The sequence below is a fragment of the Engraulis encrasicolus genome, chromosome 11 (genome assembly GCF_034702125.1).
Source record: "Engraulis encrasicolus isolate BLACKSEA-1 chromosome 11, IST_EnEncr_1.0, whole genome shotgun sequence".
NCBI classification, from domain to species: domain Eukaryota; kingdom Metazoa; phylum Chordata; class Actinopteri; order Clupeiformes; family Engraulidae; genus Engraulis; species Engraulis encrasicolus.
Genome location: NC_085867.1, coordinates 27716544 through 27731975, shown reverse-complemented (window position 1 = coordinate 27731975; position 15432 = coordinate 27716544). Strand labels below are relative to the sequence as shown.

Here is a 15432-nt window from a genome sequence, read left to right as displayed (position 1 = left end):
CTGCTCTCAATACAACACTCAGAGGATGAGTCAGTCTCACACTCAGTACTCTTCCCAGTCAAAACATCTCGTCTTACTCAATATTCCAGTTACAGCATTTTATTCTTACTCTGTACCTCTGTCAAAACACTGTATTCTGAGCTTAAATGCACCTGCCATAGCCCCTTATTCTTACCCAAGATGTACCTGTAATAATCTCTTTTTCTAACCCAAAAGGCACCCGTCATAGTCTCTTATTATTATCCAAAATACACCTGTCGTAGCCTCTCATTTCTTACCCAGGATGCCCATGTCGTAGCGTCCGTTCTTCTTGGCGTTCTGGATGACTGCGGTGAGCGTGTCTGCGAAGTACTGGAACAGGGCGTTCTGCTGTTGCACCTCCATACCCAGGATACGATTCAGGAACTTACCGATGTTGTTATAATCTACACACGCACACGCACACACACCGTAGGGTCACATATGGGTAGCATATACAAACAATGTATTTTGTAGCAGCCATAAAAAGTCTAACTCCCAAATCATTACACCTTGCGCTCATTCTAGCTACAAATAATGATCATCCGAAGTCTGCATAATGTCAAAAACATTAACACCCATTAACACACATTAACAAGGGACACACATTCCACACACAGACAAACCCCGACATCCTGAAAATAACATTGTTGTGTTATTTATAGCTGTGTACATTCAGCATCGACTTAATTGGTGCTATATTTGTTATCTCCACAGTAACCTAAGAGAGTGTACTTTTTAAAATTGATCTTGTGTGCAAAGTCTGTGTACCTTTATCCAGTGTGAGTACGCCTGAACGATCTTCCACATTTATGAGTCCCACACCTATTAGGCCATTACGGATCTCTGTAGACACACACACACACACACACACACACACACACACACACACACACACACACACACGTTGCAATGTTACACGCCTATTAGGGCATCACCGATCCCTGCAGGCAAACAAGACACCGATTATGCACCCTGCACTCATTAAATTACGGCAATTATATGACACTCAGATGCTTTCATCCAGCACTTGCAAAAGGGGACCGTGTAAATGCAGTTCATGCCTGCACATGCATCGAATCTCTCTGAAGTGTGCTATTTCATGAAAGGGACTGCCTTGCCGAAAGTTATCCCACTCATTACAAGGGTTTATGTTATTATACTACAGGGCCTTAGATTATTCCTTGCTCATCATATTAACAACAAATTGATTTAAAGGTGCACTGGGTAGGATTGTGGCTAGAGTAGGTTTTGCAACTATGCTGCTTACTGAAACTGTGCTTTCTACTGTCAAATTTGATCTTTTCACGACTATTTCCAAAGTAAATAAAGTAATATTTACTAGTATGACCAAAGTACAGCAAGTTTGTCAGCTAAAAATGTATTTTTCTGAAAATTCAAAATGGTGGACATGGAGAAGATCCCTTTTCATGGATGAATAGAGCAATTTTCCCAGTCATAAAGAATGCTTAGACGTTGCTCGTGGAGGTAAGCATTTGTGAAAAAAGGTAACATTTGTGAATGGACAACATGAATTCGAGAAATAAACAACTAAAAATGTTACACAGTGCACCTTTAATGAAAAGTTTAATTATAGGGGAATTAAAATGACTTTCACGACACTTCCAAAATTGGTTTGCTGTTCTATAACACCTTGCAAAATGGTGTTGTTCAGCGACATCAGCTGATTTTGAGCCAGAAGTGACCAGACTACTTGCGGAGAGATACGACACACAAGAATTAACAGCCAAAAGTCTGTTGCCATTGGCAGCGGCCCGATATTGAATTCACACGTCTATTCTTCAGAAATATCAGATGTGTGAACGTTGGTGAGTCCCATTCAAATGAAGGGTGCATTCTACAGAATGAAGACAAGCCATGTCATAAATGTTGACGTTATGTAAATGTCACGGTTATTAGCTGATGAAGGGCGCTACATGCTTGTGTCGTGTAATGGTCATTGGTAAGAGGGCGCTATATGCTTATAATAGCTAGTAATAGCTAGTTCAAGGCGCCACATGCTTGTTATAGTTAGTAGTAATAGCTAGTTCAGGGCGCTACATGCTTGTGTCGTGTAACGTCATTGGTAAGAGGGAATTATATGTCTATAGAAGCTAGTAATGGGTAGTTCAGGGTGCTACATGCTTGTAATAGCTAGTTCAGGGCGCTACATGCTTGTAATAGCTAGTTCAGGGCGCTACATGCTTGTAATAGCTAGTTAAGGGCACTAAATGCTTGGGCTTCCTGTACCTTTATAGAAGTCTCCTGAGAAGTCTGCGGGGGGCGAGACGAGGGGGGAGTCCAGGCTGACGATGGACTTCATGACTATTTCCAGCGCATTTCTGCCATACTGCAGAAGACACAGAGGACACACAGGGGGGTCAGACACACATATATACACAGACACACAGACACACGCACGTACTCAGCAGTTCAGGGACTTCCTCAAACTCGCCATCTAAAATAAGTCAGGCCCGGCTTCTCGCACTATACAAGACAGGCCTCTCCTCACACACTGACCTTGTTGTCAAAGTTGAATCGGCTCAAGTCTCGTGTCTCTGTGGCTCTCCTGTCTCCGTGCGTCAGAGCGCCCTGTTCAACACACACAAATACAAAGTTATGAACTAATTATGAATTGTAAACACTAAGTCCATAAGCACAAGGCAACACAGAGGCAGGCAAAATCTGACTATTTAAATTCTGAAAAGCCTTCTCTCCTCCCATCAGGAGAGTATAGTGAACTCACCAGGCTCTCCAGTCTCTTGGCGACAATAGAGGCGAACCGCTGCTCTCCCGCCAGCTCCGAGATCAGGAAGACATACTCTGGAGCTGTTACCTGATTGGACCGATGAGTTCGACCTGCGGGGGTTGAGAGAACAAGCGGAAGGAAGAGGAAAATGTTACTGTGATGATATGCAGTATACTGCACATACAAGACAAAACAAAAAGAGAACCCTTATAATTATAGAAGGCGAGCACAGGAGCACAGAGCACAGGTGCGCTGGATGGCTTAGTCGGCACAGTGTTGCCAAATAGGTTTGATATGTCAGTGTGATACTAGTGAGTTGGGCTGTGAGGTTTATTGTACAAAACTACTGGATGGCGCAGTCTGGTGTTTGATATGTTTGATATATCCCGGCGATACTAGTGAGTCAGGCTGTGAGGTTTGTTGTACAGAACTACTGGATGGTGCTGTGTGGTGTGTGATATGTTTGATGTGTTAATATATATCATGGCAATACTAGTGAGTTGGAGTGTTAGGTGGGTCATGTCGTAATGAAATGCTGGATGGTGCGGTGTTGCGTGTGACCCGCCTGATGTCAGTGCGATACTAGTGAGCTGGCCAGTGAGGCATGTCGTACCGAGCTACTGGAGGGTGTAGGGTGGTGTGTGTTATGTTGGATCGGTCAGTGCGATACTAGTGATTTGTGGACTGTGAGGCGTCGTACCGAACTGCTGGATGGCTCTGTCTGCGCTCCAGGGCAGCTCCAGCGTCATGTGGACCCTCCGCCGCTGGTTCTTGACCCGCCGGTCGGCCTGCAGGGAAATGCCCGAGCTCGCCGCCTCCGAGATGATGGCGATGTTCTGCAGCCACACACACACAGATTATGGACCTTATTCTCAAGTTAGGATATTGCCCATCGCTCTTCCACATGAAAATACACAGTCGATCACTAAGGCAAATAGGTCAAGGGGATAAACAAATACATCCACTTGACAGACAGACAATAGATCAGTTCAACACCAGACTATACAGCATTTTAACCTATTAGCGCAAAGCCTCTGTGATAACCTCTTTGCTATGAGAATGCAGAGAGTCTTAAGTAATCGACATGGTCATTACCATTTTCGTGACAATGTTATGATGTCGTTGAGTATTTTCAGTGAAGAGTGAATAGGCCCGTCGACAGGCCCATCTGCAGTAAGAGGCTACCAAGAGGCAATGCACCAGTTTAACAACAGACAACACGCCATTTTTATGACAGGCAATGCAGCAGTTTAATAACAGCTGCACATGACAGCCAGCTCAGGGACTCAAAGGGTCAAAGGTCAGCACCCACCTTCTCTCCATCCATAAAGCGCTGCTTCTCCGTCAGGTTGAGGATCTCCACGGGAACGTCCAGCTCAGAGCGGGACTCGTAAGAGATGCTTCCGTCGTCGTTGCTCACCACCCGGCCCTTACGACCCGTCATCTGCCACCAGACAGAACACACTTAGAGTCAACACTAAGCCTGTCACGATATACGATAAGTCAATAAATCGGACGATAACTTTTTACAAGAACGATCATTTTTCTGGCCCCGATAAGTAACGATAAGTTATTTGCGTGATGTTTTGTTTTCCCTCTCTCCCTTTCTCTACCGTAGCTGTAAGACTACTGATGGCGCGTTATAGGCCAACGCAGCGCGATGACGCTTAAATGTTGGTGTAATTTTAAGTTTCAATGCAGTTCTGGTTGGAAAAAAAGTGCATTGATCTGGCTACTTGCGTCTTTGAAATAGAACGCTGGTGTTCCCGCGCATCGCTTATAAGCCTCGACAAAGAATCAGCGCTAGAGACTAGGAGCGTATATTCTTCCAGTCTCAGTCAGCGCATCTGCAACGTTCCTCAGAGAGGGGAATGAACAGCTCCAACACGGAGGCAAATGTTCATTCTGAAACATGCGCAGCAACCCAATATCCACGACGAAGATGTGCTTGTGCAAACATGAAATGGTAGAACTACCGTCGCGACAAACTTGCTCTAAGGCTGTTATTTTAAACCTCGCAGAGTTTCCACAATTATTTCAATGCGCCTCCTACCCCGACGTTCGTTGTCTGTTCTTTTTGTGATTTTCGCTATATTTCTTGTTTATCTAGACCTAACAATATGAGTAGGCAGTCCGCAAGCAAATCATGAAGATAAGATTTGTGGATTTAAATCTGTCACACCAGGAGTAGGCCTATGTGAACGGTTGAGCGCGCTACAGGGGAAACAGAGGCATGGCGACTCATAACTCATAAGAATCAATGTATGGGCGTTCATAAAGGACTTTAAAGTGCGCAGAATTGTAACTTGTTCCAGTCGAGGGTATCAGAGAGAGAGAGAGAGAGAGAGAGAGAGAGAGAGAGAGAGAGAGAGAGAGAGAGAGAGAGAGAGAGAGAGAGAGAGAGAGAGAGAGCTGCCTGCACCTGGAACTTGTGCATCTGTTCATGCTCTTTTGCTTTTTGCTGATGTTGAAATGCCTTTAACAGGGCTGATTTGGGTTTTGACTGACACTTAGCTAGTAACAATGTGCATTTGTTTGAAATAAGCTGTCTAAGTAATAATTTGTGAATTAACAATACCCCACCAGTAGGTTATTTTACCTCACACCATGGATAGGCCTATAAGCCATTCAGTGTGCTTGAGAAAGATAAATAACAGAAAATGTTAAAGAAAGACTATATAACTTACCCTAATAATAAATACAAAAAAGCCTATTTAGAGCCTATTGTGCTCCATGAGGATGTATTTAAAAACATATATATATCCCCCGCCGTTATGCTTTAAAAATGTGAGGGGGTGTAGTCACATTTTTATGGCATTTTTACGTCATTATATTGTTTGACATATTTCTTCTTGGAGCAGGCGTCAATCTTAATTATTTAAACCTCTGAGTCTGCTGGCCCAAATGTTAAATTCAATGTTTCAAGAAGGAGGCCGCACCTTGCATAGCGGAGTTTTTTATTGCACATTATATTGTTTGAAAATGGCGAGAGAGACAATATTATCGATTATCGCAATAATTTCTTGTTATCGTTATCGTCTGGCAAAAATTGTTATCGTGACAGGCCTAGTCAACACAGCTGCAAACACACCTTTATGACCAATCATGTGCCACGACACGCACGCACACACACGCATGCGCACACACAGAAACACCCAACAACGGCGCTGCCAACCTTACAAATCTCAAATCAAACCACTGGCAATCTGATTGTAGTCATGATTGTATGTAAGCGTCTGTGTGTGTGAGTTCATGTCTGCGCACATGCATGTGTGTAGTCTAATGTAGTCCCCTATACATACCTCGGCTACGTTGTCTGGTCCCCCCAGCTCGTCGATGAGTTCGTCGAGGGTGTTGGGGGGCAGCTGTTCCGACAGCTTCTCCAACTCCTCCAGCAGGTGGCACTTCATCTGCTGAGCGTCCTCCACCGCGTCCTGACTGGTCACGCAGCTCATGTCACTCTCTATCTTAGCTGGAGGGAGAGGGATACAGGTAATAAAGAGCAATTAGTATTATTAACAGAGGCATTTATCTAGTGCTATAATGAGGCTTCTTCTGCTGAGCGTCCACTAGTGCAGGGGTCAGGAACCTGTGGCTCTAGGGCCACCTGTGGCTCTTTTGGGAACTGTATATGGCTCTTACTTATCTAGGGTTGCCTTGAAATATGGAATCGTCCTATATTTATTAATAAAATTACGGATTTCATATTGAGTTGAAACGGGACAAGGGAGGTTAAAGTGTTAAATTGCAGGAAATTGCATCTAAGAAATGCAACATTTTCCCAGACCTCGCAATAATGAATTTGACAGTTGGTAATCCTATACTTACCTGTTATCAATAAAAGCAATAACTTGACAGTACTCTCTAAAATTGTTGGGATTAATTGAAATAGGGCTACATGCTTTTAATTGTATTCAGTGTTTTTAAAATGGTATGACTCTTATGAAAATTTCTTTTTAAAAATTTAGCGTTTATGGCTCTCTCCACCAAAAAGGTTCCTGACCCCTGCTCTAGTGTCTTTATCTTTCAGTTTTTAATACAGTTTCACTGAACAGCATCAAGCTCCTGTGTGCGACTCCTTTTTTCTTCACACGTCCTCTAGTCTAAGACATACTAACTGGTGATACAGCTCATATCACACTCTATCTTAGCTGGTAAAGACAGAAGCAGACAGGAGTAGTTATTTAGTTATAGTATTATAGTGAGGCTTCATCTGCTGAGCGTCCTCCACCATGTCCTGACTCGTCACGCAGCTCATGTCACTCTTCCTTGGCGGGTAAAGGGGGGACTGCCTTGGGTATGACAGGTGTGGAGGAGGGTGAAGGAGTATTCCCCTTACCTGGTGGAGCGACGGGGGGCGGCGCCTTGGGTATGACGGGTGTGGTGAAGGCGGGCCGCGTGGAGCCGAGTCCTGAGGCCAGCAGGGCGCTCTGGATGGAGTCGGGATCGATACTCTTCTTCCTCTTCTTCCCCTTCTTCTCCTTCTTTGCCTTCTTGGAGTCCTTACGGATCAACCACGGGTCTAAGGGCAATTAGTATTAGGTGTTAAAAATGATCTTGTTATTTTGCATTTTTCAACATGTACTATGAGCAACCCAATAAAATGTGATTCCAAACACCCCTGAATCAACCACGTTATCACCGTGCATGCCTGAATTTATTACATTGCACTGCACTTAGTGGACACTTTTCTCCAAAGCAACCTGCGGTAAGTACAGGGTGCCTGGCTCAAGGTCACCTCAGCCATGGAGTGAGATCGGGAGTGGAAGGGTGGAAGAAATATCCTCACACCGCACAATCTCCCTTGCTGCGATTTAAGAAGTAAAAGAAACTGTATGAAATGCACAACCTTTCGACCTGCAAAGTCCCCTGACACCTGACGAACACCTTGCCAGTAGAAACGTGCATTTTTTTCACACAAAAAAAAATCAAAGGGAGCTTCTGCCGTGTGCGGCTAATTCTTCTTTTGTATCCTGCAGCCGCAACAATGTTTTGGTATGAACGCACACCTCGCACTTTTTGACCAATATCCATCTCTCCCTTCATCATCACCATCCAGAGTCCTCCTCATCCTCTTCCCAGCTTTCCCTTCATCATCACCATCCAGAGTCCTCCTCATCCTCTTCCCAGCTCTCCCTTCCCTACTCAGCGTCCTGCTCATCCTCATCCCATCCCTCCCTTCCCCACTCACCGTCCTCCTCGTCCTCGCTGGACTCGTCCCTGAAGGGGTTGAAGTCGTCCTCGTCCTCCTCTCCTGAGCTCACGGACTTGAAGCTGTCGTCGCTCTCCGCCTCCTGCTCCGACTCGTCAGATTGGCTCTCGTCTGAGCTGCTTCCCGAGAGCCCGCCCCTCCTCCGCTTCTTCTTGGCCTCCTTCTTCACCTCCTGACCTGTAGCAGGAAAAATACTTCTCACATCAGCCACTGCAAACTACAGGGCAGAAATGCATCTCCCATCAGTCACTGCAAACTACAGGACAAAAAAAATACGTCTCCCATCAGCCACTGCACACCACAGGTCAGAAATACATCTCCCATCAGCCACTGCAAACTTCAGGACAACAACTGCACAGGACAAGAACAGTAGTGTTCTACAAGCTCATGATCAACAGGGTCACCAAACCCCAGTCTGCACAAACAGACCAAAATCCCACAACACAGACACACACACTAAGCCTTTGACTTCGATATTCGATATTCGAATATAAGTCGAATGTTAAGAAAATTCGAGACATTCGAACGAATATTAATTGGCCATTAATATTCGAATCTGACATGGGTATTGCTTTTTTGGGTATTTCATTGTTATTGATTAAAATTATTTCCTTGTAAAAATCGCAATTCACAGTCTCAATTTATTTTTTCCATGGCTGGTTAATCACTACAGCTGTGTTGAGGAGAGTCGCGTGCGTGGCTCATCTCTCTGTGTTCCGTAGCAGGACACTTGCGGCAGGCAGTCTCTCCCAGAGTCCGCATTAACAAGCAGATGAGTGCTGCAGAGTTCCATTCAAGTGAAGTTAATAAACAAAGCGTCATCACATTACTTTCTGGAATTATGTGATTCAACCCACAAGTACCTGTGATTACGCCAAGAGTAAGATAATAACTTCTTGTTTTTTGGATTTTGACCAAATTAGCTTCGTTGGTCTGGGTGTCAGATCAGGCAGACTCCAGGTGATGATTTTGTTAGCATGCTTTTAGCATGTTTTGAGCGCACTGCTAGTTTGTGTAATGTTCGTTTTTAGACGAGGCAGTCATCTTACCTGGACCTACAAGCACACTACCTAAATGTCCGTCATTAGTGATAGAAAATAAATACATATTTGTTGATATTGGTGCTGTGTGCTCAATTCTCATGATTCCCATATGATCCAATTCAAATTTTAACTTGGGCTACAAGTTTGACATGGCTGCTAGCTTTGCCATGTTTTAATCTGCATTCACACCTCTAAGTACCGTCTTCTTATAAGTGCTGAACGATTGCTAAACAATAATGGCTGGTTGAATGCATGTTGTTAATGGGCCATTAGGCTACATCTCTGGTTGGAATAGCCTTTTACTAGTCACTGACTGGGGGAAAGAACAACTTCAGCTTGACATCAGGTCTAACTGGGGCAATTTTAATGGCTAAAATATGGATAAATATTCGAATATATTCGAATATCGTTTTTAATTTAGAAACGAACTTCGACTATGATTTTGGGGCACAAGTCAAAGCCCTAACACACACACACACACACACACACACACACACACACACACACACACAGCGTACCTTTCCTCTTGGTACCCTTGTTGTCCTTAGTGCTGGCGTTGTTGGCTGGGGCTGGTGGGGGCTTTTTACTGGGCAGGTCAATGCCCAGTAGGCTGAACAGCTTCTGGCGATCAGCTGCCGGGAAGTGCTTCTCAACCAGGGACTGGAACACACCCCTACGACACACACACACACACACACACACACACACACACACACACACACACACACACACATTAACACAAGCAGACATGAGCGTGCGAGCATGCGCACACACAAGCAAATAGGAGTACACACACTGTGGCGTCTTCTGTAACAGAGCAAAAATAATACGTTTATAATGCACTCCTCTCTTCCTATCAATTTTCCTGCTGACAATTCAAAGTCAAAGTGGCTCTTTACAACTTAAAATTCTCAGAGGACGAGCAGCGTGCCTTGCTCTAGTGAAGGTGATTTGGGTGATTAAGGCCGAGCGGAAAAGCTCCCGCACACTGACCATTTCACTGTCAGTGTGCAGGAGTTTTTTTTCAAATTGTCTGATTAGTGACCCGTGGGTCATCTCCTACGCACCTGCCAGCTGAGGTGTGTGAAAATTTTAAGTTGCACTGGGTAGGATGGTGGCCATAAAAGGTATTGCAACTACGCTGCTCATTTAAACTTTGCTGCCCATTGCCAAATTTGATCTTTTCATTAATATTTTCTGAAAATTCTAAATGGCGGACATGGAGAGGATCCACCTTTATCATGTATGTAAAGTGCAATTTTCCCAGTCATAATGAATACATAGACTATGTATTCCTATTTAATGGTGGTGGTAAGCATTTGTGAAAAAGGTAACATTTGTGAATGGGTAGCAAGCAACTGCTTAACATATTACACAGTGCAACTTAAACATGATTAAGGCAGAGTAAAACTCATAAAGAGTCTCCTCTCCTCCGTACAGGACAGTCAACAGTAGAACTCACTTTGCCGTGGAAACGAAGTCGTTGAGCTCTCCTCCTCCCTCCTCGAGAGCCTCCAGCGTCCTCGCCTCTCCTGTGGACTGGAGACCGATCACCACACACTGAGGAGGGAGAGAGAAAGAGGGGTATGTCAACCACTAGACAAAACACCTAGCGCATCACTGAGGGAGAGAGAAAGAGGGGTATGTCAACCACCAGACACAACACTTAGCGCATCACTGAGGAGAGACAGAGAGGTACATGTCAACCACTAGACTAGTGGTTCTAAACCTTTTTTGAATGAATGTCCGTTCACCTCATCATAAGCCTCCAAAATTATGATTAAAAGACTGGGCTAGTTATGAAAAGTAAATGTATAGCCCTGTATACAACAGATATTAAATGAAACACCTGGCTTAACGAGAAGACCGATCCTCAGCGCTTACCGAGAAGACTGTATCAAATTCTAAGCGATTTATTTTGTCTGCTTGCCTTCTACAGTCTGTTCACTCACCTTTCCGTTCTTGACCTCCTCCCGTGCGAGCTGCACGACGCGGCGCACCTTGGAGGCGATGCAGAGGTACTTGAAGAAGCGCTGGTGGGCCGACCAGAACTGGCCCCACATGGACTTCTTCATGCGCTGCTCCGCGTCCATCAGGTTCGCTGCCGCCTGGAACTTCTCACGAGCCGACACCCACTGATGTAGACAGAGACAAGCGCACACATACAGGAGACAGACACAGAGACAGACAGAATGACATACATAAAAACGAGAGAGACAGAGACAGACAGACAGAGACACACAAAGATTGCATCGCAGAAATGAGTGACCTTAGAGCTCTTTCAACTGTTCACAGGAGACAAATTCAGAACATACACCATCATACTACACCCTCGAGACCCCTCACCATCACTCTCTACTCTCTATTAGCTACCTAAATCTATTGGCCAATTGCCTAACTCTCATGCACACACACACACACACACACACACACACACACACACACACACACACACACACACACACACACACACACACACACACACACACACACACACACACACACGCTTCTCTCTCTCTGCTACCCCACTGTCCTATTCTCCTATGAGGGTGTCAGTGTGAGCGTGCCTGGAATGACCTCGTTGTGACCTCATGGACATGTGACATCATAACCTGCAGTAGAAGTCAGGGCCAAGTAGGTGTGTGATCACAACATTGTAAACTATCTGAGTGGCCCATTTGACCTTCATCCAAGCCCTGGCCTAGATAAAAGCTGACAAAAGGCAGTCGAAAACTGTCACAATGTGTAGATTTGGCTTGGAAAGTGGTGGGGATATTAATATGGCAAAATGTCCTGGTATGCTAGGTTTATCTCATAAGTGGTATGGACCTGTCCCCACCATCCAAATCTAAAATTACACCCATCTCTATTCTGCATGGCACCCATGCTTTATAAAGCAAAACTCCTACACGCTGTCTTCATTGGGAAAGTTTAAATTGCAATTGGAAGTGTGCCAAGTCAAAGACATCAAACAATGGCAGCCATCCTTACCAGGCGCACGGCCTTGTTGTACATCTTGATGTAGTCATTGGACAGTGGCACCTCCTCGATTTTGAAGGTCACACCCTGGAAGCTGAGCTGCCGCGCAATGTACATCCCCCTCAACTTCATATCCATGGCAACAATCTCCATGGCTCCCACTCCCCTGGGGAAATCGCACGACAAAAAAAAAAAATCAATTCAACACAACAAATAAACAGCAGACAATGAGCTACTCAACCACCACTGGCTGCCTACAGACAACAGGCAGAGCAGAAGGCGGAAAGTGGGCAGAATTAGCCATGCATTTTTGCACAAGAGAATATTCATGTTTAACCGTCCCTCTAAACTAGTGTTTCTCAACGGGGCTGGACAGCCCTAAAGGAGAGAGCATGTGTGTATGTGTGAGAGAGAGAGTGTGTGTGGCGGTACACTTTTACTGTAATGGGCAATTATGTGTATAAGTTCTTTGTGTATGTTTGGATTTGTGTATTTATGTAAGCTGACAGACACCTTAATTTCCTTCGGGATTAAGAAAAGTACTCTACTCTACTCTACTGATGGGGTCAAGGAAGTGTTTGTACAAAAAAGGGTTGAGAACCACTGTCCTAAAGAGGTTTTGTTGAGCTATAGTGGCGTACCTCCTCTCCACGGCCTGGATGAAGTTGGTGAACTCCCTAAAGGGCGTCCCCTCCCCCCAGATGCCCAGACGGTTCATGTAGGCCATGTTCCGCGGCTCCGACGCACCTACAACACAGATGCACGCACGCACACACAAGAGGATCAGATACATAGAACCAGCTCAGAGTCTCAAACACAGAGAACACTCATGTATTGTAGTGTGCACGTGTGTGAGAGAGAGTGTGTGTGTGTGTGTGTGTGTGTGTGTGTGTGTGTGTGTGTGTGTGTGTGTGTGTGTGTGTGTGTGTGCGCAAGCGCGAGTCTGAATGAGTGCGAGTGTGTGTGCGCGTGTTGTGTGTCTGTGTTTACCTGTGGCGCTGGCGTAGACCACTCGTGCTTTGGGCAGTTTGTTCTGCAGTTCCAGCACTGCCAGGCCAGTCTTGGTGGGCTTGGAGGAGCCAATGGGACACACATTCTTAGCTTTATGACACTCGTCAAACACAATCTGACAACAGCTGTCAAGGCCAAACACAAAGGCACTCTTCATCTTATGACACTCCAACATCTATTGGGAACTGTCAATGGGTCAGTGAGTAGTCAGTAGTAGCACGCGTCAGGGTGGTACAACCATAGCTAATGCCACTATAGCAGAGAGAGTATATACTTAAAGAATCTCTGACTATATTATGGATTAAATGGGTTTTTTGGGGGGTTTTTTAATGTAGTGGATCTAAGAAGCATATTTGTTGTTGCAGTACATTAATTACCAAATACGAATTAATTCATGGGCATTAGCTGTGGTTGTACCACCTGATTTCTGATCCCCCCCCCAAAAAAAACAAAAAAACAGAATTGACTCCAATACAAAGACCTACTGCAGATGCTAACAACTTAAATAAAATGTTAGGGTCTTGAAAAAAAATCTCTTTTTTTTTCTCTAGTTCAATAGGCACTTCCAACACGGACAACACATATGTGTATGAGGTATATCCTGTTGTAGAATTGTACTGAGTTGTGTTGCACGCCTAGCACAGAGCGGTGCGCGTGTGCGTGTCATCCTAAACGGCCAGCACAGGTGTGTGTGTGCGTGTGTGTGTGTGTGTGTGTGTATGTGTCCCATCCTACACAATCAGCTCAGGTGTGTGACTGTGTATGTGTGTGTATCATGGCTTGACACTGGCACCTGCCAACCGGCCAAATGCTGGTAAAACTTGGCTGTGGCTAGTAACACTTTCAGTGTCACTAGCCATTTTGGCTTATTATTTTCTGCCTCTTGTGTGTCAATGTAGGCTAAAGGAAAAAGCTCACTGTTTCTATTTGTTCTATTTTTTATTCTATTTATTTTCAAATAGAAAGCTTTACACTCATCTTCTTGCTTTAGCACCTCATCTTCTGAAGTTGTACAGTATCATGATGAAAAATATATCAAATTTGTGGCTAGTAGAATAGCTAAATGGCCAGTGACTCTGGAAAACCACTAGCCACAGTGGCCGGTGAGTGGAAAAAGTTAATGTCAAGCCCTGGTGTGTATGCGCATTTGCTGCTTGTTTTGAAGGATACCACTCCATCGAAGTCCTCTCCACACCAGTGCAGCAGCTGCTTGAAGCGCGTCTTGTATTTCCCACCCGACTGGCTCTCTCCAATCAGAGAAGAGTACGTGGCGAAGATCACGCCCTTCTTTACACTGCCGTTGTGCTTGGAGGAAATCTTGCCGTATTTAAACTGGAGAAGAAACACACACACACACAAAGAAATAAATAAATTGCATGGCAAGAAAAGCATGTAGGAGGAAACAGACAGACAGGAATACATAAATTGCATGGCAAGTATGGCATGTAGAAGAGCAGTGAATGACAGAAAGAGAGAGAAGCACATAAGGAGAGTAGGTGGGTAGCATCGTGAATCACGGGTGGCAGCTGAGCTGGTGAGACACTGGGCTTTAGGCACAGGATGGCACTGAGGAAGCTCAACTACTCAAAGACTCAGTCATCCTAATTTTTCCATTTAGCCATGGGTTTTTTCCCCATAGAGCAATGCGGGTTAGGTGCCTTGCTCAAGAGCACTTCATTCATTCATTCATTCATTCAACACTTGCTGGTTATGGTGGGGTTTGAACTTGCAATTCTCCGATTCCTAAACATTCCCTAATGACTAGGTCACTGCTGTCCATCACAATGGAAATCAAGATGATCGCAAGTTGTTGTTCAAGAACAACTATATGGATCTAGCCTGACTATAGCAAGACTATATCACAAGTGAGATAGTCCGGAAAATTCTATTCATTTTGTCGTAGGGGAGATCGATCTAAATAAATTTAAGCACCATCTAACGCATGATAGAAAGCTGGTTTTGCATCGGCTGCTGAAATGATGGATCGGTACACAAACTACCTTTTGTTTGTCTAATCATATGTCTCCCTCTCCCTCTCAGTTTTGTCTTCTCATCAATCTTCTCATGAATGAGGGAAACCAGTGAGGGTTTCCATGCGGTCTTTCAGATCAGACCGATCATGCAAGGCAGCATGGGATTTTCCCAAGCTAGTATGAATCCAGTTGTTCAAGAGCAATGTACGAGTCCTAAGAAGGTAAGGAATGTGGTTTAATTGACTATGGAAATGGGAAGAGGATTTTTATTCAGCTCACCTTGTTCAGAGAATGAACTGAGATGTTCTTGGCCCCAATGTCTCGCAGATCTCTCTCTGCATCGTATTTCAGGTCATTGGACACACTGAACCTAAAATGGATAAAGAACAGCAGTGCAGGGGTTAATACAAGTGCCATTGCTATATATGCTATATGAAAATAAAACCA

General features: G+C 44.7%; 1 protein-coding gene across 4 annotated transcripts in view; it reads right to left on the bottom strand.

The window, feature by feature from the left end:
• Positions 1 to 15432, bottom strand: part of sbno1 (strawberry notch homolog 1 (Drosophila)) — a 39302-nt gene that overhangs the window by 10581 nt on the left and 13289 nt on the right. For all 4 annotated transcript variants that reach the window (XM_063210333.1, XM_063210331.1, XM_063210332.1 and 1 more), the window contains 18 exons: positions 15265 to 15355; positions 14183 to 14344; positions 12992 to 13127; positions 12643 to 12748; positions 12014 to 12167; positions 10975 to 11157; positions 10485 to 10582; positions 9541 to 9695; positions 7959 to 8156; positions 7107 to 7289; positions 6070 to 6239; positions 4080 to 4211; positions 3468 to 3603; positions 2765 to 2877; positions 2539 to 2610; positions 2269 to 2368; positions 790 to 864; positions 279 to 425 (listed from right to left, as the gene is read on the bottom strand). In XM_063210333.1, the coding sequence (XP_063066403.1) occupies positions 279 to 425; positions 790 to 864; positions 2269 to 2368; positions 2539 to 2610; positions 2765 to 2877; positions 3468 to 3603; positions 4080 to 4211; positions 6070 to 6239; positions 7107 to 7289; positions 7959 to 8156; positions 9541 to 9695; positions 10485 to 10582; positions 10975 to 11157; positions 12014 to 12167; positions 12643 to 12748; positions 12992 to 13127; positions 14183 to 14344; positions 15265 to 15355 (2411 nt within the window). The remainder of the gene's footprint in view (positions 1 to 278; positions 426 to 789; positions 865 to 2268; positions 2369 to 2538; positions 2611 to 2764; positions 2878 to 3467; positions 3604 to 4079; positions 4212 to 6069; positions 6240 to 7106; positions 7290 to 7958; positions 8157 to 9540; positions 9696 to 10484; positions 10583 to 10974; positions 11158 to 12013; positions 12168 to 12642; positions 12749 to 12991; positions 13128 to 14182; positions 14345 to 15264; positions 15356 to 15432) is intronic.